The sequence below is a fragment of the Engraulis encrasicolus genome, chromosome 12 (genome assembly GCF_034702125.1).
Source record: "Engraulis encrasicolus isolate BLACKSEA-1 chromosome 12, IST_EnEncr_1.0, whole genome shotgun sequence".
In the NCBI taxonomy this organism is placed as follows: Eukaryota; Metazoa; Chordata; class Actinopteri; order Clupeiformes; family Engraulidae; genus Engraulis; species Engraulis encrasicolus.
Genome location: NC_085868.1, coordinates 23,854,776 through 23,882,275, shown reverse-complemented (window position 1 = coordinate 23,882,275; position 27,500 = coordinate 23,854,776). Strand labels below are relative to the sequence as shown.

The 27,500-nt window shown below is 44.1% G+C and overlaps 2 protein-coding genes across 5 annotated transcripts in view; one reads left to right on the top strand and one right to left on the bottom strand.

Moving 5' to 3' along the window:
- The window catches only part of dync1i2b (dynein, cytoplasmic 1, intermediate chain 2b), a 29,714-nt gene extending 26,869 nt beyond the window's left edge, over nt 1–2,845 (bottom strand). For both annotated transcript variants that reach the window (XM_063211801.1, XM_063211802.1), the window contains exons 1-3: nt 2,735–2,845; nt 865–982; nt 126–243 (exon numbers count right to left, since the gene is read on the bottom strand). In XM_063211801.1, the coding sequence (XP_063067871.1) occupies nt 126–243; nt 865–972 (226 nt within the window). In that variant the 5' untranslated portion in view covers nt 973–982; nt 2,735–2,845. The remainder of the gene's footprint in view (nt 1–125; nt 244–864; nt 983–2,734) is intronic.
- A 4,156-nt stretch (nt 2,846–7,001) lies between these two features.
- Nucleotides 7,002–27,500, top strand: part of tlk1b (tousled-like kinase 1b) — a 42,869-nt gene continuing 22,370 nt past the window's right edge. The window contains exons 1-10 of one of the 3 annotated variants that reach the window (XM_063211797.1): nt 7,002–7,474; nt 17,832–17,956; nt 18,845–18,916; nt 19,588–19,626; nt 21,870–21,945; nt 22,292–22,338; nt 22,740–22,835; nt 23,801–23,887; nt 26,202–26,294; nt 26,950–27,060. In XM_063211797.1, the coding sequence (XP_063067867.1) occupies nt 17,837–17,956; nt 18,845–18,916; nt 19,588–19,626; nt 21,870–21,945; nt 22,292–22,338; nt 22,740–22,835; nt 23,801–23,887; nt 26,202–26,294; nt 26,950–27,060 (741 nt within the window). In that variant the 5' untranslated portion in view covers nt 7,002–7,474; nt 17,832–17,836. Of the gene's footprint in view, nt 7,475–11,576; nt 12,513–17,831; nt 17,957–18,844; nt 18,917–19,587; nt 19,627–21,869; nt 21,946–22,291; nt 22,339–22,739; nt 22,836–23,800; nt 23,888–26,201; nt 26,295–26,949; nt 27,061–27,500 lie in introns of those variants that run through there. The other 2 variants (XM_063211796.1, XM_063211798.1) reach the window with 2 other exon arrangements.

The window sequence follows — 27,500 nt, the reverse complement described above, 5'->3', positions numbered from 1 at the left end:
TTTTAATTGCGAATTTTGAAGTGTTTACGTGACGTTTTCAAAGCGGAATTACCGGTATGCTTTATTCAGAATTAAAGGTCTCATGTAAACATAGCCAATGTCCCAGGATGCATTGTGCTGCTTACCCATGGCAGGGTCGGCGGTGATGCCCATGCTCTGGAGTAGAGCCTCTGCCTCTCTCCTCTTCCTCTCCAGGTCGGAGTCATCCTGCGGGGGGGAACCCCCTTCCTTTCTGCCATCCGTCTGGAGGTAGATACAGAGCAGGTGTCATCATTACCAAACATGTACACATAGAAAGAAAACATGCACAAACACACAAGAAAACCGTGAGCCACACAGTCAGGCACACAGAACAAACGTGTAAAATGCAGACAAACCACATACTATCGAATATAGACACACACAAACCCAACAAATAAACAGACTTTGAAAATCACCTCTGTCTCCCCACTCCCAGGTTGCTACAGTCTCCTCAAAACCTTATAACCCGTTAAAAGACGTGGCGTTATAAATTGGCTATTACTAGAATGGCAATGACCAAGTCGTAGTGCATTACTACATGCCCTGAGTTACGTCATAATATTGTAGTACTATGGCAGTTAACTTTTCAGTGACTATTACAGCGTGCCACTGGAGGTGCGGCGTGCATTAAGGGGCTACGCCATAGTGTCCTCCCCACCTCCTTCTCTCCCACTCTCAGCTGTCTAGCACCTCCCGACCTCCTCAGTAGGCTACAGTCTCCTCCTCACCTTCTTCTTGCACTCCTCCTCTTTCCTCTGCAACTACCTCCACACCTTCTCCACAGCTGTCTACTAGCGCCTCCAAACCTACTCCTAATCTGTGTACCAGCCTCCTCCTCCTCACCTCCTTCTTCTTGCGTTCCTCCTCTTTCCTCTTCTTCTCCTCTCGGATCTGGGCCAGGCGCTGCTTCTTACGCTCCAGCTCCGCCTTCAGCTCGCTCTTATCCGACATCCTGCCAAAGCTGCACACACACACACACACACGCACGCATGTACACACACACACACACACACCAGGATGTCATCAAAGATGTTGCAGCTTCAGCTTCTTGTTGTGACAACTATTTGCTGAAAGTAATCCAACGACATCCAAACAACATTGTTATGACATTACAAGAGTCTTTAGGCAACACATTAACCCCTTTGCACAGAGCCTATGTTATAACCGTACTGTTTCCAAATTTGTAATGACCAAGTTGTAATCTGTTACTTAATGTCATTGCAATGTTGAGTGTTCTCAACAACCAAGGAATCTACACAAAAAGACTACAACTCAGTCAATACCTAAAGCACAGTGTCCCTGTTCACAGCTGGTGTCCAGGTGCTGGCGATGTGCAGTTTAAGTTATCCAAGAAAATGGAGGGTACACTCAATCACAGCACACTGGATTTCTCTCCCTTTCCTTGGATAACTTGGTCAACACCAGTATGATTAACAACAGACTCTGTCTTAAAAAACACACGGCGGGCATGTTATTGTTTACTTGTTTCCCAATGGTGTACACAGGGACATTATTAGGCCAATAGGTAGACTAACGAACTCAGCTAGAACACTATGCTCTTCACTTCAAGTTTTTTTCTTGGCTCTGAATATCAGTGTACCAGTATGGATTTTAGCGCCCCCACAGGAAGTTTCTCCAGTGTCTGATGAGATGACATGAGGGTTTATTCCTGGGAAAATACTTTCAGTGAACATTACTGTGCAGCTTAAGGCAAGTATAAGCATCTACTGAGGGAGGATCACACTCTTGCCATGTGATGAGAGCACAGCTTTCTGACAACAGTGTCATTACTGTTTCACAGACAAAACTAAGCGCACTAATATCCTGCTGCGTGTAGACAAAAAAAAAAACTTTCATAACACAAGAATAAGCCTAACAACAATAACAGCAGACTTTCTAATTGTAATGAATTATTTTCCTAAACGGCACGAAAAAGCAAGTGCTTTTGCCATTCTTTTAAATTAAAGTTTAAAACTTCATCGCAAATTATTCTATACCAGGGTCCAAGAAAAGCATAATATACGGTAACCCATTCAGGTTGGTGTGGAAAGTGCCGGAATTGCGGAATAATTCTAGTGTGAATGGTTTTAGGTTTTGGATGCTGCGGGGAAAAAAGCAAACAAAAGAAAATATAAAAGGTGTGGTGTGATGTCAGATAGCAGTCTGTTTACATTACACAAACTGAAATTATTTCTCTTCAACTCGTGGACAAAATAAATAAATAAATAAACATGATATCAAACTAGGGTGAAAGTAGCCACCTATTCGTAATGATGTATATTAATACCTACAGTGTTGTGATATGTGTTGATATGATTACAATGCTATCCCGGTTTCTTATCCGGATATCAAACAGTCATACCAACTGGGCGTTGTATGGCTAACCTTCCATCAAGTGCCACAGCGACATTCTTTCTGCGCAAAACAAACCGAGCGGTTTTGTATTCGTCTTTTGCCAACCTCAAGAAATATACCACAATGGCTGATCTATAATTATGTAATTATACAGTAATAACACCATTACAAATGTTGAGTGGCCACGCAAAACATAGTTCTTCTTACTAAGCCTATGTGGATTATCAACTGGGGATGTCAACCAGCTAGCTTGCTAATGTTAGCGGTTTCATCATCAACTGAAAGCATCCCGGCTCATGTATCTGCAAACCTATTCGCACATATTTCATAACAAATCAACAGATACAAATGCACCAACCTATTATAGCCTGTTGGCGATAGGTAAAAATCTCGAAGATTTAATTCTCAGTGAGAGGAGATGGGTATATTATCGTCTTGAGCGTTGGTTGTGACAGCTGCAAAGATGATGCGAGATGTGGCTACGAGTACTGAGGAGGGCCAATACAGTCATCGTCTTTTTTAATCTCTTTTCTCTGTTAGGTCTGACCACTAGAGGCGCAATCCGTTTATGCCACCGAGCTAAATGTACTGTATGTACGTGGTTTATGCTTGAAAGAATTTCCATGTAGGCCATATTTCTGGGGGGCATATGGCCTACATCACATTGTAAAGATTTGTCACCAGTTTCTTGAAATAGGCTACAGTAGGCTAGATGGGAAAACATGCTCACTTCATTACAAATTGTTGGTCTCATTCTTCATTTGTTTATTTAGTGTTAGATTGTTGAAGTTGTTTATTGTTGAAATACTGTCTGCCTATATCTCCATCTTTGGTTGCTGATCAGCCTGACCTCATCAACACACACACACACACACACACACACACACACACACACACACACACACACACACACACACACACACACACACACACACACACACACACATACACACACACACACACACACACACACACACACACACACACGCATGCACGCACGCACGTGCGCGCGCACCCTCGCACGCTCGTACGCACGCACGCATGAATGCAGGGAAGCTGACAAGGGGGGACAAAGGGGTCAGTTGTCCCAGGCCCAGGGAAATTGGGGGCCCATAATTGGGCTCCGTTCATGGAATTTATTGGGTGGGGGGCCCTTTCAGACGACTCTTTCCCAGGCCCAGCCAAAGCTGTCAGCGGCCCTGCATGCACGCACACACACACACACACACACACACACACATACACACACACACACACATGGGGGGAGGGGTGCTATCTATGCATATAGCCTAGTTAATACCTTGTAATTATCGTCTGGCATTGTATATATCAGTCTATCCATTTAAATTCTCAAAAACACACTGACCGACAATGCAACCGAAAGGAAGAGACGTCTTCGCTGCATTCCCAAAATGCACAACATTAGACTATATCATATTGTGAGGGGATATTGAGTTGCCATGGAAACATGTCTCCTGACTTTAAAATGAGGTTAGCCCAAGTGAGCAGGTGTCTAAAAAGGGTGAAGATTCTCTGGGGCGTTTCGCAAGACAGAGGCAAAGGGCATGCAGAGAGAGAGAGAGAGAGAGAGAGAGAGAGAGAGAGAGAGAGAGAGAGAGAGAGAGAGAGAGAGAGGGAGAGAGAGACAGACAGACAGACAGACAGACAGACAGACAGACAGACAGACAGACAGACAGACTGGAACTAATATAAAAAGAAAGAGAGAATGAGATGGCTCCATGAAAGCACCTGAAGCAGAGTGATTAATAGACTGAAATTTGACATCAGGTCACATTGATCACATGCAGGTCCGCAGCTTTTGGACAGAAAATATTTTATAATGGTGCCAGTTGCTGCCAAGTTTACTTAACGCCAAGACAATAAATCACATAAAATCATGTAGGCCGATGGTTAATTGCAATTGTTTTTCAGAGGGAAGAAATGAAATCTTGATACCAGATGATCAGACCAGAGGAAATCTTTTTATTTTTAATGCGTATCATGTCAGACACTGCCGATATGTTTGGAAAACCACATAAACCACAAACACTTGAATTCACAATTCCACAGATTCTTCCTCTAGGGGAAAATAATGCAATATTCAGCTAGTTTTCATTCAAGCTCCCCAATTAATTATTAACGCAGGTAAAAATAGTGAATGATGTATAAGAAGGCTGTTGCATCTTATCTCACTGTGTGTGTGTGCGTGTGTGTGTGTGTGTGTGTGTGTGTGTGTGTGTGTGTGTGTGTGTGTGTGTGTGTGTGTGTGTGTGTGTGTGTGTGTGTGTGTGTGTGTGTGTGTGTGTGTGTGTGTGTGTGCGCGTGCGTACGTGCATATGTGTGTGTGTATGTGTGTGTGTGTGTGTGTGTGTGTGTGTGTGTGTGTGTGTGTGTGTGTGTGTGTGTGTGTGTGTGTGTGTGCGTGTGCGTGTGTGTATGTGTGTGTCTGCGTGCATGTGTGTGTGTGTGTGTGTGTGTCGGGTGAGCATGCATGAGAATCATTTCCAAATGTCTCAACATTTTCAGCGACATTCAGATCACATTTTTCACAGCAGTGGCAGGGCACGGTATTTTGTCAGGGTCATAAGGCTGTGCGTTAACTTACTCTTAAACGGATAGGCTGGAAAAAAATTGACAAATGTCACAGAAGTGTGTCAGAGGTGATTTAATTTTGAAAGCATAAATTAACAAGGTCCACGGACGTGCCGTGTGCAAACCCTGCAAAAAGTTAACTGGCTTACAATGGATATAGATGGACAGACAAATCAATTGACCGTGTTGTGTGTGTCAGCGACACTTGTGAGTGAGCACTTTGTTGCTGAAATCCCAACTTCCTGCTCCATTCCATTCCATGTTAATCTATTATTTTATTTTCTAATCTACATTCTATTCTTGCGAATCAATTTGGAGAAATATAACCAACTTGCAAAGACTCATCAATAACTGAATCTTCACAGTGGTAATAAATGTTTACCATTTAAAAAAAGAAATTGGCCTATTAGTACCTGCCTGCAAAAACAATGCTTTGGAGACTGTGTCCTTTGAATATAATGCTGTTGTATGGGCTATCCTTCAGGGTGTGGGAGTGCCTAGTACTTTTCCAATCAGATAGTCGGACATGTTGTGGTGGAATTTCTGCTCTTCAGCACAATCCATTCAGAGGCTGCATGACCTTTCAACAGTGCAGAGGGGTAGGCCAGAAGTGAACAGGAAAATACACCAAAACATCCATGAAGATTAGACAACCAAGTAAGCCCCCAAAAAAACACATTTGGGCAATGAGTGTCAGTCCAGATATGAAATACTCATGGGGACATTTCATCCTTTTAACACCAGTTGTTTCATAAACCAGGGAAGGCAACAGGCGGGACAAAGGGGTTAGTTGTCCCGGCAAATTGGGTCCTCAGCATGTATTAGGTGAGGGGTTGTTCAGAGGACTTTGTCCCGGGCCCGGTCAAAGCTGTCAGCCGCCCCTGAATACAACACCCCATTTGAAAGAGCACATGCAACCCCGGGAAAGTGTCTTTTGTTAATGGGTCCCTGTGGTCAGACTCAGCTGACAGCTTTGGCCAGACCTGGGACAGTCATCCGAAAGACATACATCCAAACATCCAAAACATACAATGTGACCCAATTCTGGGCCCCCATCTCCCTTGGCCCGGGACAACTGATCTCCCCCGGCTTGATTTCCCTCAATATTTGGACGCGGTTGCATGACAGAGACAATGAGCGTGGAACAGGACCTGGCTATGTCGACGAACAGGCAGCTTTGGTATACGGGGAGAGAAACAGGCTGGCTGCCTTGTCAGGAGAGAGCCATGTAAATGGCTATGGCAGCGAGGCACAAATGGCCAGCTGTGGAGGCAGCAAGGGCTTAAAGCATAGGAGAGGGAGACACAATAGAGACTGCACCTTGTGTGAGGAAATCTCCTAGGTCTTGAATCACCCTTGTCATACAGAGACATGCTAGCCTATACGCACACACACATGCGTGCACTGCACAAACACACACACAAACACAACACACTGAACTCAGTGCACAAACACAGGGAGGGGAGGGAGAGGGAGAGGGAGAGGGAGAGGGAGAGAGCGAGCGTGAGTTTGAATGAATAGGCCAACACACACACACACACACACACACACACACACACACACACACACACACACACACACACACACACACACACACACACACACAGTGCATTTGTCTGCATGCACACTTTCACCTGAAAAATGGCCCGGGGCAAAGTCATTTGACAGGTCCCCCGATACAATAGGCTACATGTAATGAGGACTCCATTTTTGGGCCCCCTCTCTACCAGGGCCCAGGACAACATACCCATTGATGTCAGCAGTGTAAATTTGATTAGATCACCCCACTGCTGGCAACAAGTAGTTTGCAATTGCTAATACATAATGGAAAAGCATTCCAATTGCAAATAAATAAATAAATAAATAAATAAATAAATAAATAAATAAATAAATAAATAAATAAATAAAAATCTTCGTTATAAATAAGCCTATCCAATGCACTTAGGGCCCAGAGATTCTGATCTGTCTTTCGTGAAGGGATTTTCAGATAGGCCTATTGCTAGTGCTGAAATATGGCGTTGATGTGTGAGTAAGCGATTTCTGGCATTTTTTGGGTGGCCGCCGCCTTTGTTTTGTCATCTCCTCGGTGGCACTTTGTAGGTGCACGCCACGGACCTCGCGATAGTGTTTTGCAGCAGCGATGCGAGCAGTGACGCCAGTTGTAAAGGTTACTTCATACACTCTTATGGGCCACTTGAAGACGCACTGCAGAGGTAGAGAGGAGATCATGATAAAAATGTAAAAAAAGGACACGAAACGAAAAGCCTAGATTAAAACGCTTGATGATTGGACGATGACAGAGTTGGGGATTTCTAAAGGATTCTGTGTCGTCGTCGCCTGTGTGAGCCCTCTTTCCCGATGTGGAAAGTGGCTTCATGAGTGTCCAAAGTAGCAGCGGTAGCAGTGGAAGTTTGGAGGGACCGCCATCTTGGTCCCAGTTTTCATCTCAAGCACCGGGCTTGGTTTCTTAACAAAATATCTCTGTACCCGGTGAAGGCCTGAGCAGGTATGCCAACGACTACTTTAACATTGAACTCTGCTTTTTTAAAATGTGAAGTATTAGGTGCTTTATATTCGTATTTTGTTGGAAAAAAGGTGCCATATCCAGCTAGCCTTGTCACAGGCCGAGTGATTGGTGGTCAGCGTAGGAAGGCACCATCTAGCTTAGCTAGTTTGGCTAACGGGATGACCTCGCCAGCAAAAAAAATCGCGTTACGGATTACAAATTATTTGTTCGATTTAGCACTCTTTTACCTACACAATAACCACGGGGTTGACCTTGTTTTCGTTTTGTTACATTCCCAAAGAACAGTGACAGTCGAGAATAGTATTAAACTTGCCCCGCTACATGGTGATCAGCAATATGTGTGTGTGCTAGCAGCATTGCTAAAAGCTGTTTGTATCTGTGTAGTCATACTTTGGCTTTGTAGAGTGACACTGGTGTAAAAGATAATGGTGCAACATGACTCGTGCTTGTTGGAATATATGGTCTGGCATTTGTGTGTGCATAAACATTTTTTTTAAATCCCTGAACATGTTTGAATGAAATTGGCACGTTTAGTTGGTGTTCTCTCGTACTTCAGGGAACAGTTGTCTCTCGCTAGACTGCAAGTTTGTGGACGCAGGTTGCATTGTTGGCTTATCAGTAGGAAATGTTAAAATGGAAATGGATTGAGTCGTCAACTTCCTTCACCTTGGTTCTTTATGATGGTCTATGAAGGAGAGCATTTACGGCGTTGACGCGCTAATTGCCAGATTTCCTCCTGTCTGTCACCTTGTGATTTTCACTTGCTTGTGGTGGGCACAAGTGGTTTCTGAAGATGTAGGCCTATCTTCCTAACAATTGCTCCGACACATTTCTCATAAGCCATGGTTTTCCTGTCTTGGACACTTTGTTTGGTTTTGTTGGTACATAACTTAGTTCTCCTTAATGGTATGCCTGAAGCTTAACACAAAGATTTGTGGAATGAACCATTCGTTAAGTTTTCCGGGCTGTTCATATACCCTCCCTTGAACGTGTAATTTTCCTTGAATGTGATGTGATGACGTTGTGCTGCAAGCCATTGCAAATTTCAGGCCGTGTCATTCCATGATAACTTCAAGCCTGGCACCTTGCCATGACGTCTATCTATCTAAGAACTAAGTGAGTCATCATAGTGGGGAATGGTGCAAGGACGTTTTAAAACACAGGCAAGTCAGCACAATGACTTCTGGCAAGACAAAATCCTTTTGTACTGAATTCCATTGTGGTAATTGTTGATCGGTTCAACTTTTCACTTTGCAATAGTGTTTCTCATAAGATGTATGTGCCTAAGTGGTAATATGTGTGTTAAAAGTGCAAGAGAGCCCTCACTTTTAAAATCCTGTGTCAGCAAAAGCATTGTGGCTGTGTCTGGAACAGGTGGAGGATGTACACACATGCACGCACGCGCGCACACGCACGCACACCAACAGCTTGCTGCATCCCATCTGAAATGCCATCTCTCCCTTTGTAAGGGTTGACCCACCTGTCTGTGCAGGGGCGTTGACTTGGCAATTGGCAGACATGATTCTGTACTACTAATGCATGCATAGCTTCACTGATTTGAAGAGTGCTTGTGTTTTGGGGAGAGGGAAAACATAGAGCAGAGACTTTCAAATGGAGTATGTGTGTTAAGAGAACATGAAAACATCAAGATAGTGTCTGATGATTTTCATAAAGGAAGCGAAAATGTAGCCTACATTGGCGTTTCCCGCAGAATTTGTGTTTATCAAGGTGGGTGGTGTAAGCTGGCATTGGAGGCCGTTGACTGTCATCTTTGTTAAGCAACTTTATGAACCACCTACATATACTATAAGTTTATAAAGTAAGTTTTCTCGGGACCTCATCAAGGTAGTTATTTGGATGTTTTTTGTCAACGTGGCTTGCCGCCTGAACTGGAAAGTGCTGGAAGTAACCCCGCTACCGTAGACTACCTTGTGCAGTGAGTCTGGTATCACTTTGATAAACTTGTAACAACACGGTCGACATAGAATCCGGGCCTGATTGTCATAAAGGAAGCAAGAATGTACAAATAACAACTGCACTGGCTTTATAATTTAAAATTTCACACCCACATCCGAGTTGTCCTGATAATCACCCTCTTTCTTTACTTGAAGCAGGCATGTAGTCTATTGGTGTTTACTTATTTCGTGTGGTTTGAGAGTGAAGGCCTGCCGCTACCGTAGCCTACCTTGTGCACAGTGTTTTGTCCCGATGCTTGTTTATCTACAGTCACCACAAAATAATGGTCTGATTGTCATAAAAGAAGCATTAGATTAGCAAGAATTTTACAACATCTTGCTGTTTACGTCTTGTGCGTTGTGAGAGTGAATGCATGCCTACCGCTCAGGGTTGGAAATAAGCACCCGTCCACCCGCCAAGGACGGGTAAATTTCAGGGCTGACGGGTATATTTTTCAACCCACCAGTCACTTTTAGTAGTAAAAATAGCTAGTGACAGGTAGATTTTAAAATCTACCTGCCATAGCTGGTGGGGGAAAAATTAAGTTCTATCCCTGCCGTACCGCTACCATGGTAGCCTACCTTATGCAGTGATCCTAGTCTGTCCTGTCCTGTGCTGTCCTGATGCAACCCTAGTCAGGACCAGCTGCCATTTCCTCACGCTGGCTGGCTATCTATCCCACAAGGCATTGCAGCACTGCCAGCCAGCCAGCTGATGAGTGCAGGAGATGGCTGATGAGGAGGAAGTCAGTCAGTGTGTTAGGAGGGATGCCTGCTGCCTGCTGCCAGGGACTCACTGACTGACTGTCTGTCTGTCTGTCTGTCTATTTCTTTGTCTCTCGCTGTCTTTCTCTCTCTCTCCCTCTTTTTCTTTCTATCTCTTTCTGTGTGTGAATGTTTGTGCATCTCTCTCTCTCTCTCTCTCTCTCTCTCTCTCTCTCTCTCTCTCTCTCTCTCTCTCTCTCTCACGACCATTCTCCTCATTCCTAGTCATGCCAACATGGAATATTACTCTTTCCCCTCTTGCACTCTCCCCCTCTCTTTTCTCTTGTTCTTTCTGTCTGCCTCTCTTTATCTCCCTCTCACCGTCTGTCTCGATCGCTCTCTCTCTTTCTCTCTGCTGCAGTTGTTGTTTTTTCGGGATACTGTCAGTGGACCTCTCGTCTTGTTCTGTGGGTGTTGTTTGCGATTGCTGTTTTTGCGTTATCTCTGCCGCCCGGATAGCTTTCCTCCACAAGGCCAAGCTGAGATGAGAGGTGGCCATCCATTTTACCCACTCACAGACAGGCAGCCATGATGCAGATTTCAGCTTGTTTTCTAGTGAGTGAGTGAGTGAGTGATTTGGTGTGTGTTTGCCTTTGCCGGTGTGTATGCATGTGGTGTCAGATGGACTCTTGTGTACCTACTGAGTTTGTTGTGTGTGTGTGTGTGTGCGTGTGTGTGTGTGTGTGTGTGCGGGTGTCCCTCTGGCCTCGTGACCTTCATGCGTTCCTGCTGTCCTTCTTGGTTTAGGGTTTCCGTCGTCTTTTTGGGGTTGCCAGATTTGGCAGTGCCTCCTCCTGAGGAATGATGTGGCGGCCCAGCCCACTCTGCTTCTGCTCAACGCAAAAGCAAGTGTATCTTGGAATCTCAAACAGGAAGATCTGGCAAATGCACATTGCACACACACTTGAACCAATAATTATTTTAAATAAAAATCAACTCTGCCCTCCTGACAAGCATAAAGAAGTGATTTTGTGTCTTCTACGGAAATGGCAAAACACCAGCCATCCTAATTCTTATTTAACAGCTTAAGAGGGTTAAATGTGATATACAGTTTTTTTATGTAGTCAAAGGGTTGTCATGGATAGGCCAAACCCATAGAATGTGGATTTCTAATGTGTGACATCCAACACTGATTTGAGTCTGCATAAAATACAAAATATTTAAAATCAAGGTATTTTTATGTTCAACTAAGACTTCTTTATCAAATGTATATCAGCATTGCCCATACCAAGTTGCAAGTCTTACTGGTCCACTGCCTATTTAGGGGTAAGTGGCATCCCCCTCTGCAAATATGCAGCGCGCACACACACACACTTCATACCCTTCCCACGACATGGTTGTGTGTGTGCGTGCGGAGCAGGTGTGGGCTTGTCATCTGGGATGCATATGATATGTGGCAGCAGTAGTAGTGAGTAGTGACATAATCTTGATGTGTTTGACTGCCGAAACTACCCGTGACAGCTTACAACATGGCAACGCCCAAGTTGAGTTGAGTGTATGGCTGTCCCCTTCAGGTTACAGCTGTAGCTGTCCGCTTGTGTGGATCGGGCTGTAATGGTGGCTTAAGAGGCATACTTTGATTTGATGAATTATCATGCAAGTGTAGCTGGGTTTACAGTCTGTGTGCTGAAGGCCTAACAAACAGAAAGAGGGAAACACACACACACACACGCGCGCACAGGCACAGGCACGTGAACAATTGCTTACGTAGGCCTGAGATTCTTAGTAACTTTACAGGAGAGCTGAGCTGAGCTGTGCTGTGTAACAGGTTGGCGAATCAGTAGTGAAATGACTGGTTCAATGGAAAAGTTTCCACAAGAGTGTGTAGCCTATAGGCTTCACTATCCCCCCCAACCCCGCCCCAACCCCACAGACAGGGCACAAGGTCAGTGTTTTTCCCCTCTCATTCAAGCCTTTATAGTCAGCAGCCTTCCAGCAGGAAGCAGATTTAGTACTGAGAGAGCCGTGCAAAAGTTGCCATTTGGTACATCAGCGTAAGGACGCTACGCTGAAGTTGTCACTTTCAAGTTTGGTCAAATTTAAGTAAGTCTTGCCAGGGATTTCCAAAGGCACTCTACTAGATAAGATTAAGTTTAAAAAAAAAACAACTTTATTGTGGTGGGCTAACGCATTGCAAACAAGAATCCTTTACAGCCTATCCACTAACCAACTAACCACGCTGAGGTTGTGTCAAGTCCGTCAAGACTTAAGCCCCATCATCATCATCATCATGCATAGGATATCGATCAGCTGTTTTGGTGTGGTCACCATGTATCCTTATGGGGAGCAATCCTGGGGTGAGTTGTTAAAATGCGACATTTATTGGCGAGTTTGTTGGGATTTATAATATTTTGTTTGCTATTGGGTCAAGTTATCTAGTCTTGCATCTCAGAATTATGTTCGTTTTCTTGTTTGTCAAGGTGACTTATATGTAGATTTATTACGTTTTTTTTTTGTCAATATTTTTTTATTCTATATACTGCATGCCTTAGTCATTTTACTTTGTGTGCTGGCCTGCAATTCTGTACACCTCGGCCGGTCGGAGGACAACAACAACCAGATTCAGTTTTAGGAGGGTTTGGCTGAGAAGTAAGTTTGTTGAGACTACAGTATGAGGACAAAGGGATGAAAATTTGCTAAGACTGTATGAAGTTTGTAGGTTCACATCATCTACCTTTCCTTTCAAGTTCTCTGTCTCTCTCTGTCTCTCTCTGTCTCTCTCTGTCTCTCTCTGTCTCTCTCTGTCTCTCTCTGTCTCTCTCTGTCTCTCTCTGTCTCTCTCTCTCTCTCTCTCTCTAGTCATGACATCCAGTTGGTCACTGATGGAGGTGTGAAAGTACATTGAGTCTTCTAAAGTGGCATGTGGAATTGTTCCCAGTAAATAAAAAGTTTGTGTGTGCCTGAGATGCTGTCCTGGGCCCCGTTTCTTGAATGCATCGTTGCTAACCAGTTAGCAACTTAGTACGTTGCCAATGAGAAATTGTATTGCAACCAAGTAAGTTGCTAACTAAGTTAGCAACGATGCTGTTGAGAAATGCACCCCTGGTATCTTGTCTCAACTGCTTCATCTGTAGACTGGTCAGGGGCTCCGACACTTAGGTGTGACGACCAGCTTCTTGGGTTGTGTCTGGCCGCTGTTATGAACAGCTGTTATGAACCGTGTGTGTGTGTGTGTGTGTGTGTGTGTGTGTGTGTGTGTGTGTGTGTGTGTGTGTGTGTGTGTGTGTGTGTGTGTGTGTGTGTGTGTGTGTGTGTGTGTGTGTGTGTGTGTGTGTGTGTGTGTGTGTGTGTGTGTGTGTGTGTGTGTGTGTGAGAAAGTCAGAGGGAGGATGTGCCTGCCCAGTGTTGTGTAATTCAAAGCATTGAACCCCTCCAGATAACTCAGTTGTATTTGGATTAGAGAGTGTGCGTGCGTGCGTGCGCGCGTGTGTGTGCGCGCAATCGCGGCAACTTGCAAAAAAACTGTCATAGACAAAACAGAACCACATTTTGTGGAAAGGCCCCGGGAGAACAACACACACTGCACAATACAAGGACACAGCAACTGTGGACCTCCCTTGTCCACGCACAGCACAGAGCTAACCAGCACTCTGAAGTGCCCACAGACACAGAAGTGCTCAAAATAACTCTTTTTCATCACCAGCTAAAATGGCTAGTAGATGTGAATCTTACTAGACAAACACTCACTTAACTAATGGCTCAAAGTGGCTAGTAAGTTGGCCTTTTCTACCAGCCAAACTGAAATTTCACCATCATTTGGCTGGCTGGCACACGTGTACAGTGTACACACACACACACACACACACACACACACACACACACACACACACACACACACACACACACACACACACACACACACACACACACACACATGCACCTTAAATAGCCAGATGATATGGCCCACAGGCCTATGTTTCCTGCTCTGTTCTCTTCTGTGCTGGTGTCTTGTTTGCGGGTCTGAGGATCTAATGGAGTCGTGTGCAGCCTGAAGACGTTGACGAAGATGTTCATTATCATCCTCAGGGCCGCGCTACCAGCATTGACCCCCCCCCATTCCGTTAGGGGCAGTTGGTTTTTGAAGTAATGTAATGGGGTTTTAATGAACAATCGCTCCACTAAAATGGTGTCTTGTAATAGTTTAGGGATGCTCTAGCCTAGTGGTTCAGTGCAGACACGGACAGCAAACAGTACGATTAAAAAAAAAGCTGATCAGCGACCACGCCACAGCTTTTCGACTTTTGTTTAGTGGTATATCATGGATAATATTATTCAGTGTTGGCAATTCTTGTTTGCATCATATGCATGGATTCCATTCACATGTTTACAGACATGCATGCAACCATGCTTGCGCGCACACACACACACACACACACACACACACACACACACACACACACACACACACACACACACACACACACACACACACACACACAGGATGAAGCTACACCTGCTGACCTTGTTATGCAGCTTGTGAATTCTTTTTAACGATCCCAGGGCAGTTTAGGTGAACCCTCTTTTTACATGCCTGTTAAGATCTGCCACTTTCAGCCCAGAAAGCAGACACGGCGTTGAAACGACAAGACGAGCCATTTTATCAGTAGCCTGCGAGTGTCTGCAGCCCTTGTCAATAAAACTCTCAAAGTGGTGTGTGGTTTTACTTGGGTGATTTTATGCTACCGTCACCTTACTGCAAGGCTAGGCTATTCAGCTAAGTAGCTTACAACTACAGAGTGTAACACTCCCCACATGCTTTCTGTTCTGTGTGGTGTAGGACACAAATTGCTTGAGGAAAGTTCTGTTTATTTCCTGTATGGCCTGATAATATTTAGCCTGCCCCATAGTTTTGTGCCATTACATTACACTTGACTGATGCTTTCCCAAAAGTCACTGCCCTATACTTTTGCAACGGGCTGCTACTTATTACAGGGTATTGGATACAGTCCCTGGTGGAGCAGTGTGGAGTTAGGCGCCTGGCTTAAGAGCACCTCAGCCATGGATGAAGGTGTATGGAGACCACAGGCATTTTCCCTACTATTAAGGGCTTTGAAACGGCAACCCTCTGATCCCCTGACCCAATAGACCAGTGGTTCTCAACCTTTTTTCAACAAACAACCCCTGAACTAGGGATGGGGTATCTGTGTATCGGTATCGGGTTCAGATATCAACATATTTCCAGAGATCGGATCGGATTGGAATTTTCCCAAAGTATCGGAATTTTCAAAGGACTGATATTGAGCCAGGTGTAATGTTAATTTGAAGTCATAACACTTGCATATTAGTTTTCAGGATGGGATTGTTACTTTTTTACTTGATACTTTCACTTATGAATTGGTTTCCTGTTCTTCTGACTTCCTTTTCTGACCAAATAGTCATCTTGGGCCTGCCTCAAGTTGAAATTCATGCATGTATGAGGTTTTGGTATTGGATCGGAGTAGTATCGGTATCGGCAGATATCCAAATTTAGATATCGGGATCGGATCGGAAGTGAAAAAATGTGTATCGGTGCATCCCTACCCTGAACCTCATCATAAGCCTCCCAACGCCCCCCTTGGCCTCATCATAAGCCTCCCAACGCCCCCCTTGGCCTCATCATAAGCCTGCCAATGCCCCCTTAGTATTAAAAAAATGACAGACTAATGCATCCGATGGCAACTAAGCCCCGCCTCATTTTAGCTGTAGCCCTCTCAACGTAGCCTGGGCGAATAGCCGACTGTTGACTCCGTCAATCAGTCTGGCAAAAGCCATGAGGAATCCATCTCCGTGGACGATGGGAGATAGTCTGATCTTACTCTATCATTTAAATTAATTGAAGTTCCAAACTCAAATTAAAACCCATATTGTGCTTTATTAGCATACCTGTTACGTTATAGCGTCGCAAAAGCATACAAATAACAAAACGAAATTGTGAATATAGTTACCTTAACCAATCAGTAACGGAGCTCGCGGGTGAGTTCTACGTCACCACTCTCAACTGTTTGCTGATTGGTGAAACACTGAGAGAACCGAGCTTGAGGCTTTTGCCAGACGATGTGCGGAGCCAACATCTTTGGGTGGAGTACAGAGGATGGCGTCGCGAGGCTACTCTCAACGCCCCCACTAGAGCTCCCCAATGCCCCCTGGGGGGCTCTACCGACCCCGTTGAGAAACACTACAATAGACCTAGGCTCCCCTTGTTAGTTCTCCGGCGTTGTGGACATTGGTGCATATTGTCCACCAAAAGCAGAAGTTGTCTGGTGTGGTCCAGTGTAAGCAGGGTTCCTATGGTCATGGAAAAGTTTTGGAATTTTATAATTCAATTTCCACTCCCTGGAAAATATTGATTTTGTCCAGAAGTTTTCAAAAAGTTATGGAAATTTTATCTAATGTTTTATCATTTATCTAAATCATGAAATCGATGTGATGGTGCTGTAATAAATGAATTGCCACAGAGCATCTTATATTGGTTGGCGAGACAAGTTGCGTCTGTAAGTGTTCGCCTACTCTACAGTGCACATGTCTTATGGCACACTGCGTAGACTGGTTTATGCTGGTGGTACTTGACCGGTGTATGTATTTTATGCTGACATACAATCTGTCTATCAACTAATGGAGATGAGTATGAACAATGTTTCACCCTCTCTTTAACGTGGCAGTCATTTATTCATTAGCGTATCTCCAGACCCACCAGTTAAGAAATACTGTTTCAGGGGACTGATTGTGGTGATTGCTGTTCGAATGTGACCTGCTGTTGGGATCTGCGGTTGGTGATGAGAAGTATGAGTCAGTGATTCATCATATATGTCATGGCTTAGTGGCACAGAGCAGCCAAAATGTCATAAGTGAAGAAGTGTCCAAAAAGTGTTCAGGAGTGCCAAAGGTCACTGTGCATAGTTCAGACGAACATCCAGGGTCAAGTATCCGTTGAGGAGGGGAAGTGATGCAGTACTGATGTGGTCTCTGCAAGTCTGTGTACATTAAGGCGCTGTCAAGGCGTAGTGGTTAGAGAGTTGGTCTTTCAATCTAGGGGTTGCAGGTTCGAATACCCCCTGACCTCTCCCTACATCTCCCTCCATGGCTGAAGTGCCCTTGAGCAAGGCACCTCACCCCACATTGCTCCAGGGACTGTAACCAATACCCTGAAAATAATAACTGTAAGTCGCTTTGACTAAATGAAAGCGTCAGCTAAGTGCAATGTAATGTAATGTAATGTAATCTAGGATGAAGGAGCTGCTAGTGTAATGTATTGTATTGTTTCATGTATTTAATAAACCTTGCCTTCTTTTATTAGGAGGGCTGGATGAGCTGGAGCCTCTGGATTTAAAACTAAGTCTTAAGCTTATATAAAATAAATAAAACATCTTATAATATTTTGTATTAAAAAACTGTTTTAAAAAAACCCATGCCTCGTTTTAGGTTGTCATTAACTTAACAGTTCTTTCCTGGTGTGTTTATACGTGCAGGAGGGATGAGGGTGCTGCAGTCTCTGGATTTAAAACTAAATCTTCAGCTTATATAAAATAAATAATACATAATATAATATTTTGTATTAAAATACAATTTTTAAAAAGCCATGCCTGGCTTTAGGTTGTCATTAACTTAACAGTTCTTTCCTGGTGTGTTTATATGTGCAGGAGGGATGGAGGAGCTGCAGTCTCTGGACCCTCGCCGCCAGGAGCTGCTGGAGGCGCGCTTCATGGGGGCGGTAGGAGGGGGCAGCACTGGGGGCAGCACCGGCAGCGCTAGCGGGGGAGCCAAGGTGAGGGGGAGGGAGGCACAAACCACACAAACACACACTTACACACTTTTAAGTGAAAGCCTGAAAGTGAAAGCCCATTGGGAAACTCCAACTCCCATTTTCATTGTGACAACACTCCACAGCACAAAAGTGAACATTGCACACTGCACACAACAAAATTGCATTTATGCCTCATCTGTGCACGGGAGCATCCCTCAATGGCGCCCCTAGGGAACAGTGCGGCGGGACGGTACCATGCTCAGGGTACCGCAGTCATGGAGGAGGCTGGGGGAGAGCACTGGTTGATTACTACCCCCACCACCTTGGCAGGTCAGGAGTCGAACCAGCAACCTTTGGGCTACAAGTCTGACGCCCTAACCGCTTACCCATGACTACCCTCTTGTAGTCAGGGGTGTAAATAATAATCGATATGTATCGATGCATAGTTCCTACGGCTGACGATCGAAACGTACTGTGAGGCATTCTTAAATATCGAAAATAATCGCTGGCCCCTACCCAATGCCCTAGGTCCATAACATAATAGAATTGGAAAAGTAATTGGGGGGGAAAAAATTAATTGAGTCGTATTGTATTGGGGGGAAAAAATTTATTGAGTCGTATTGTATCGTGGGCCATTCTTAAGTATCAAAAATAATCGAATCACAGCCTCCATAACGATATGATTAGATATCGATTTTTAAAGGCAATGATTTACACCCCTTACTTGTAGACGGATAAATATCAAACAGACAATGGTGTGACACACACACACACACACACACACACACACACACACACACACACACACACACACACACACACACACACAATGAATGAACGAATTTGCTTCATCCATGTCCAAGCCAAATATGTTGACCGGTCTGCTTTGTTTTTGTGTCTGTGTTTTAGGGTCTGACTAACAATGAATGCTCCAACCACAGCTTTGGCAGTCTGGGTTCATTAAGCGACAAGGAATCAGAGGTGAATTTCTCAGTCTCGGTATAAAAATATGCACAACAACTCCTTAAAATGTACTTGGTATGATGACTATAAAAGGCTTTTTTTTCCATTTCCCAAATATGCACAGAATATCCCAGATATATTCATAAACTAGTAGAAGTACAGTATATAAACGGTACAAATGACACACAGAAGCTATGGGAACTAAGCTTCAGAAAGAAGCCAGGCCTAAACAGCAGTTTGACCCAGCAGTTCACTAGACTTATTAGAAATAGCCTTTATTAACTTATCAGGTAGAAACTAAATAGTGAAGTTGTATTTCTGGTCCAGAGGTAGTCACAATGTAACCACCTAATTATCCATGGTTACGAGGGTGGTGCCATTACTATTTGGATGGCAGTTTCTAGTGCTAAATCATTCAAAAGAGCTATTGGCAGCCTAACCAGAGCCAGCAGGTCAGAAATGCTGTGAGCATAACAAGAAGGTTTAAATAGGGGTAGGCAGGTGGATGTACTACCTATCCACTGGATAGAACCTGGCTCAGGAGACCTCTTCATGTGTCCAGATATGCAGATGTATGTGTGTATGTACTATGTATGTATATATCATCTATGCCGATAAGTCCATCCATCAGCATACCTGTAGATGCTGTTTGAAGAGGTGTTCACACCTTCTTATTTCCCCTCCTGCAGAACTCTGACATGAAGAGGGGTGGTTCACCCGCATATTCGGTAAGTGTGTTTTTGATATCTTTGTACATGTGGCCATGATGATGTGGCTGACTTACAGTTTTTGCAGACGTTGGGAAGATGCACTGAGCTTATACATGGGTTCTACATTTTGTTTATAACCTGACTGTGCGAACCTAGCTGCGCACAACTCAGCCTCTGATTGTTGGAAACCGCTGTCAGTCAAAAAATTAGCTCATGTGGTTGGCTGCCAGTGTCTTGCCCCTCCTAATAACATTGTGTTGATAAACACTGATAACCCATGTATTCGCCAGCTAGCCAGGTCTTTGTTGGGCTCTAAACACTCACTCCACCCATCCCATTGCATTGCAAAGCCAATAGCTCAACCCTGCCCCCCTCTCCTGCCCTGCCTTTACTAAAGGTTAGCAGCTTGGCATTTCTGCCAGTGGGAAAGAACATCCATATCATGTTCTATTTGGAGGAGATGGTGTGTGTGTCTGTGTGTGTGTGTGTGTGTGTGCATACTTTGGAGCTTAGGGATATATATCTGTGTTTTCATTGCAGTTTGTGAGTGTGTATTGACTTTGGCTAATGTGACGCGTTGTGTGTTACGAGAGCTCTTGTTTCCTTGGTCATTGGTTCCCAATTTGGGGGCAGGGACCCCTAAGGGGGGCGCAGAGTCACTGCAGCGGGGCTTCCAGAGATGAAGAACGGTTTATATAAAACTTCGGCTATGTTTTCATATAATAAAACCATTCCATAAATTTGAAAGTAATGCTATTCACTTTTTTCTAAATGTATTGAATTTTCTTGTTCACTTCACAGCTAGCGAAGTCAAAACATGTTTGTCGTTTGGAAAATGAGGGTGGTGTGGTATGGGGGGGAAGGAAGGTTACTAAATATTCTTACAGTAGGTCCAAAATGGGGTCCAAACAGAAACTGTTTGAGAACCATTGCCTTCGGCTGTGCTGCATGGGGCATTCCACACACACACACCACACACACACACACCACACACACACACACACACACACACACACACACACACACACACACACACACACACACTCAAAGACAGACAGACAGACCTCTTTATGCATCAAAACATCACAACTCCTGAGAATAGAGGGATTGGAATGATTCCTTGGTGTCTGTTCGTGCATGTGTGGTATACCTGTGCCCTCCACTGCTGGTGTTACAGTGATGCCGTGCAGAGGGCATGACCACAGTGGCTCTTTCAGGAAAACAGTGTAATATCAGGTTTTTATCTAAGCAAAATTGCCACTCAAGCTACTATATGGCACAGAACTATTTTCCAAAAAGCATCTGTCCGTCCGTCCATCTGTCCGTCCGTCCGTCCGTCCGTCCGTCTGTCCGTCCGTCCGTCCGTCTGTCTGTCTGTCTGTCTGTCTGTCTGTCTGTCTGTCTGTCTGTCTGTCTATCTATCTGTCTATCTATCTATCTATCTATCTATCTATCTATCTATCTATCTATCTATCTATCTATCTATCTATCTATCTATCTATCTATCTATCTATCTATCTATCTTTTTAGAATTTGAATCTGCTCTGCCCTAGTCTGATGTGGTTCAGGTTGTCAGCAGTCGGCTCTGTGATCTGGTTGGCTGTGGCTGCATTTCAATTCCTTCCTCTACTCGTTTCCTCTGCTTTCTTTCCTCGTTTCTTGCTCCTTTTCCTGTGGAGGAAACGATAAGGTTTCGCTGCTTTCAAGCAGCGTTTTGTGGGGAGGGGCTTCTCCCTCGATCAATATTCCAATTGCAAATGAGGGAGTGTTGTGTTTGCGCTAGACATTGAATTAAAAAGCGGATCATACTGAAATGTTCTAGATGGTGTCAAGCCTCGCGTAACAAGACCACAGGTCAACGAGCAAAGGAAGGAATTGATGGGAAGCCACAGATCCTTGTCAAAGCCACAGGGTGTGTTCCAATATGCAACTTTGCGTCCTCCACTTGTGCTTGTGGCCTCGTACCAGGAAGTAATGTTATGATGACATCACTGACAACAGCATTATATTTCAGCATCTTGCAAAAGGACAGTAATGTCATTTTCTCATTTGCAATTGGGATGGTGAACGAAGAATAGTCCCCAAAAAGTTGTTGTTTTGGCTTGGCTGACAGCTGGGAAACTTAATTGTTTTATCCACGGAGGAGGGGCCAGAAGGCGGGGCGCAAGTTCGCATGTTGGAATGCACCCACAGTTTGTTTGCCTGTAGTCATTAATCCTGTAGCATTCATCTCTCACCCTCCGCCATTTTGTGTTCCACAGACTCCCGAAAAGAAGCACTCGGAAACCTCCAGAGGCAGGAAGAGGAAAGCTGACAACCAATCGGAGAGCAACCAGGGTGAGTGAGGTCATGTGGTCCTGCCTTACCCTGCCCTGAGTGGTCATGGGAAATGGAACAGTTGTTGGATCAGTAGTCGTTAAAGATTTTTGGAGAAAAACTACACACACAATGAAACTGAGCATGAGCCAAAATATTCTGTATGTTTTAAATAAATGATTCGGTCGGAGTGTCATAGTGTGCTTTTGTTCTGTGTCTGGCCTCACAGAGGTGGGATGTGCACACAATTATGTTGTTAAAGATGAAATGATGTTTGGATGGTGTTTTACTTGTTTTTTTTCCATCCTTCTGAAGTACAATTCCCCCAGGTGGTGAATCAGAGTCTGACTCTGTTCCTCTTTTACAGGGAAGTCGTCTGGGCGAGGAGGACCTAAGATTAGCGACTATTTCGAAGTAAGTGGAGTGTGACCAGTCTGACAGAAGAGCGTGATTAGAATCTATGACCTCTGGAAGCGTGTGTGTGTGTGTGTGTGTGTGTGTGTGTGTGTGTGTGTGTGTGTGTGTGTGTGTGTGTGTGTGTGTGTGTGTGTGTGTGTGTGTGTGTGTGTGTGTGTGTGTGTGTGGTGTGTGTGGTGTGTGTGGTGTGTGTGGTGTGTGTGTGTGTGTGTCAGGGGTGTAACCTTGGTTGTGGAGATGGAATTATCCACTAGACTTTGCATTGAGGACACGCTTAGACACACACACACACAGGAATACACCTTGTACAGACTTTCAGAATCTAATTACTGGTCAGAAAAACAAATCTGACCATTACTCAACCTAACCAGAGGTCTGTGTGTGTGTGTGGTCTTCAGTATCAGGGGGGAAACGGCTCGAGTCCGGTGAGGGGTCTTCCTCCAATGCTGCGCTCTCCCCAGAACTCACATTCCCACTCGGCACCAGGCTTGATCGTGAGTTAGAAACACACACACACACACACACACACACACACACACACACACACACACACACACACACACACACACACACACACACACACACACACACACACACACACACACACACACACACACACACACACACACACACCTCTTTCCCCTGAACTCACATTCTCACTCACACACACCATTTTCCCCTGAACTCACATTCTCACTCAACACCTGGCTCCATCGTGAGTTAAACACACATACACTCAGATACACACAAATACACATTTGTATGCAAACACACACGCAGTCATATTCCTCACGCTCTCTTTCACACACTTAATCACACACACACACACACACACACACACACACACACACACACACACACACACACACACCTCTTGTTTCCTTACTCTCTTGGTTGCATGCATGCGTGTGTGCACACACAAACACACACCTCCTCTCTGTCCTTTCTCTCCGTCTCTGTCTCTCGCGCATGCACGCTTTCTCGTCTCTTTTTCTGTCTTATACAGGCACACACACACACGCACACACACACACCTCACAGACACGTTCGGTTAAACATTCATATGCGTTATCACTTGGACACAGAGGAGGCACAAACAAGCTAAACACACTTGCATAACTCATCTGCTTAGTGCCTGTATTGAATTAATATTCCTGGTTTGTTTTGGAAAAAGCTTCCCTTTTTTATTAAAACAAGCAAACCAAAATAGTTTTGCATTAATTGAGTGGTTTTGCTGCGGGAAGAAACACAAATGTAATCGCAGGTCTCTAGTGGTCTTCAGTTCTCAAGGCTTGTGAATTTTCAATTTTTTAATGTTTTTTTTTTTTTTTGACTAAAATGCTCTGAAATCCTCCTTGAACTATTCAGCAGATTATGCTGATCTGCTGCTCTCTTGGCATTGTGACTGAATGTGTTTTCTTGTTTGTTTGTTTGTTTGTTTGTTTGTTTTGTCTCCCAGGTCAGGCAGAACAGCTCCTCTCCAACTAGCCTGTGCTCAGCGGACCACATGATGCACCCCAAACAGCTCAACAGTCGCAGCATTCAGGTGAGGCAGGCCAGAGAATCTATTGTAGGGGTGACTGACGAACCTTCCTCATCAAGGGGCCACCTTCAATTAAAAAAAAAAAATTAAGTCCTCCAAGGGTCGTACTATGAACACAAACCAGGATTTTCCCCCTGCACGTGAGGCCTATGTTGAAGGCAGCCACCTTTGCAAAAAATTTTTTAATGCAAGAGTCCTTTTATCAGTAGGAACATACAGGTGAGGGAGGCAGGAAGCAGAGCCAGTAGGGGGAAAACACTGACGGTACTGGGGTACTCAGAGTTACATACTGTATATCGAGTGTTCTGATTTCAAATGGAATACAGGGTTCCCACGGGTCATGGAATTTCTGGAATATCATGGAATTTCATAAAAGTTTTTCCAGTCATGGAAATTCATGGAATTTGAAAATTTTGAATGCACAGTCATGGAATATCATGGAATTTTCTTAACAGCTGTTTAGAAGCAAAAACCTTTTTGTTTGGCGTATAACATTGTTTCTCACTGATTATACTTCATCGCTTCGCCACAGACGGTTTGGTTTCGCACTGTAATGTGCAACATTGTAGAATGCAATGAGCCCACTGAACTCTGGCGGTGGCTCTGCGTCATCTCGAGGGGTGAAGATAATCTTCAGTTTTTACACTTTTTAAAACGTTTGAACGTCTTTTTTTTATGGAAGTGGTCATGGAAATTCTGTTTTTCTGGTCTGGAAAGTCATGGAAAATCATGGAATTTTATATCTGAATTAGAGTGGGAACCCTGGGAATATTCTTAGTATTCAGTTTAAAAGTTCCGAAATGTATTAATTGTGAAATGGCGTTCTGCAACCGGAATATTCCCGAAACACTGCCTTATTTGGAGTTAATAAAGAGTTTGTTTGACTCTGTAACTGCACTCATTGTGTGGATAGCAGAAGTAACAAGACAGACATTACTAGATTTTTTAGCTAACATTCTTCTATGTATCATAGTGGAATTCACACCGGAATTTCAAAAAATATGGAATAGTGCAACACTGAACAGTGTTGTTCTCAAGTGTAGTAGACCCTGCCATAATTGATTTCTAGGGCTGTAACGATATTGTATCGAACTGAGAAATTGTGATGCACAGAGTCACCATACTGAGACACGATACACAAGACTGTATTGTGTTACAAGGAGGCAGTATCGTGATATGCCCTTTTTAACGTTTTGATACCCATCAGCCCAGAAAACAACCACATGATATGAAGTGATAGTGCTTCCAAGCATCACCAATATTATATAGAAACTTTTAAAAATTATTAGTAGCCTCTTGTAACCTATTCTTACTATAAACTATCATGGTTTTTATTCATAAAGTTTATAATGTTGGTGAAATCGTGTGGTGTATCGAACCGTAGGTCATGAATTGTGATACAAACCGAATCGTGAGTTGAGTGTATCGTTACAGCCCTATTGATTTCATTTTTGTGGTGTTTCATTGCGTCACCTCACTACGTCAGTGCCTAAATATGCTTAGACATGCAGCCAAGTGGTTGTGATTAAAGCTCTGCCTTTTAAATCCTCTCTACTGGATTCAGTTTTTTTGTGTCAACGGCTCTCTGTCTGTGTGTGGGACCGCTATTGGTTGATGCAGACACACCCACACCCACACAGGCTGACACCCACACCCTCACAGGCTGACACACACACACACACACACACACACACACACACACACACACACACACACACACACACACACACACACACACAGAGTTAGTGATTCATTAACCTTGGCCATATCTTTCTGGCTCATCTCTCTCCCTCTCTCCCTCTCTCCCTCTCCCTCTCTCTCAGCCTGTAGGCAGTGTGTCTCTCTGGCTAATGTTTTTCAGGTTGTATCATCTCGATTGCTTCTCTGTTATTATAACTTTGCCCACGGACGATACTGTAGCCATACTCTTGTTCTCTGTCCATTTGTGCTTCAAAATATTTTTTGGGGCTCGGCAACTTTTGAATCTGATGAAGGCCTAGTTGCTGAAAGGTCAGCAACAAGATTTTTTTTTTTTTAAAGTCATGAAACGTGAAGAAGCAGTGTCGCACTCTTCCTTGTGGAAACTACATGGCGTAGTAACTTTTTAAATAATTTTGTAAGGGCCAACGGACGGATTTAAGCAAATCTTGTGGGCACTACAAGCACTACTAGCACTCTACACAAGGTTCACTAGCTGATTAAACTATTTGGGGGCGCAAACTTTCAAAATGGGTGCTGACTGTCATTCTACCCGATGTGTGTGTGTACGTGTGTGTGTGTGTACGTGTATGTGCGTGTGTGTGTGTGTCTCTCTCAGACGGACCTGACTCTGCTGAAGCTGGCGGCTCTGGAGAGCAACAAGAATCAGGACCTGGAGAAGAAGGAGGGGAGGATAGACGACCTGCTCAGGGTAAGAGAGAGGGAGGGTGAAGAAGGGAAGGATGGACAACTGTGTGAGGGCATTCCGATATGTGACCTTGCATCCTCCACTTGTGCTTGTGACCTCACGTTTTGCTGATGCCCCGCCTCCGCAGAGAAAATAATTAAGTTTCCCCGCTGTCAGCCTTGCCACAACAATTTTTGGGGCACCATTCTTCATTCACCAACCAGTTTGCAAATGAGAAAACTACTTAACAATTGAGCTTTTGCGAGATATTGAAATATAATGCTGTTGTCAGTGATGTCATCACGACGTATGTTTATTGGAAATGTGTGCGCGTGCGCAGGCGCGCGCGTGTGTGTGTGTGTGTGTGGAGGACTTGGCTCAGGGTTGGGGAGAAGAGGGAGCACATGCATGTGCAGGTCAGCGTGGGTAATGATGAATGAAAAAAAGAAATAGTTTTGAATCGAGATAGTGATGAAATCTGTGAATATCAGAGCTTTGATTGACACTGAAATACAGTATGTTGGACATTTCTCCCTTAAAGGCTCTCCCTTAACTGTGACACTGATAGACATCACTTTAATGGCTGTAAAACTATGGCTCTATGAGAAATGTATGATGTAATTTATATAATTGTATTGTATTAACTTCAACAATATAACACTCCCCTGTGTCCTTGTAGGCAAACTGTGACCTCAGGAGACAGATAGACGAACAGCAGAAACTCCTGGAGAAATACAAGGAGCGGCTGAACAAGTGCATCACCATGAGCAAGAAACTGCTAATAGAGAAGGTAACACGCACATTAACACACACACACACACACACACACACACACACACACACACACACACACACACACACACACACACACACACACACACACACACACCGCAAGTGCCTCACCATGAGCAATAAACTGCTTATTGAGAAGGTAGAACATGTATAAATACACACACGCACACACACACAGCAAGTGCCTGCCCATGAGCAAGAAACTGCCAATTGAGAAGGTAGAACAAGTATACTAAATACACACACACACACACACACACACACACACACACACACACACACACACACACACACACACACACACACACGCGCATGCATGCCCACATAGATTATTGATATCTACTCTATTATGATAACTTTGATATTTATAAAAGCATGCTCATCAACGATGATAATTGATGGCAGTGGTTGTAGTATGCTTAGTAAGTTTGTGCCGTA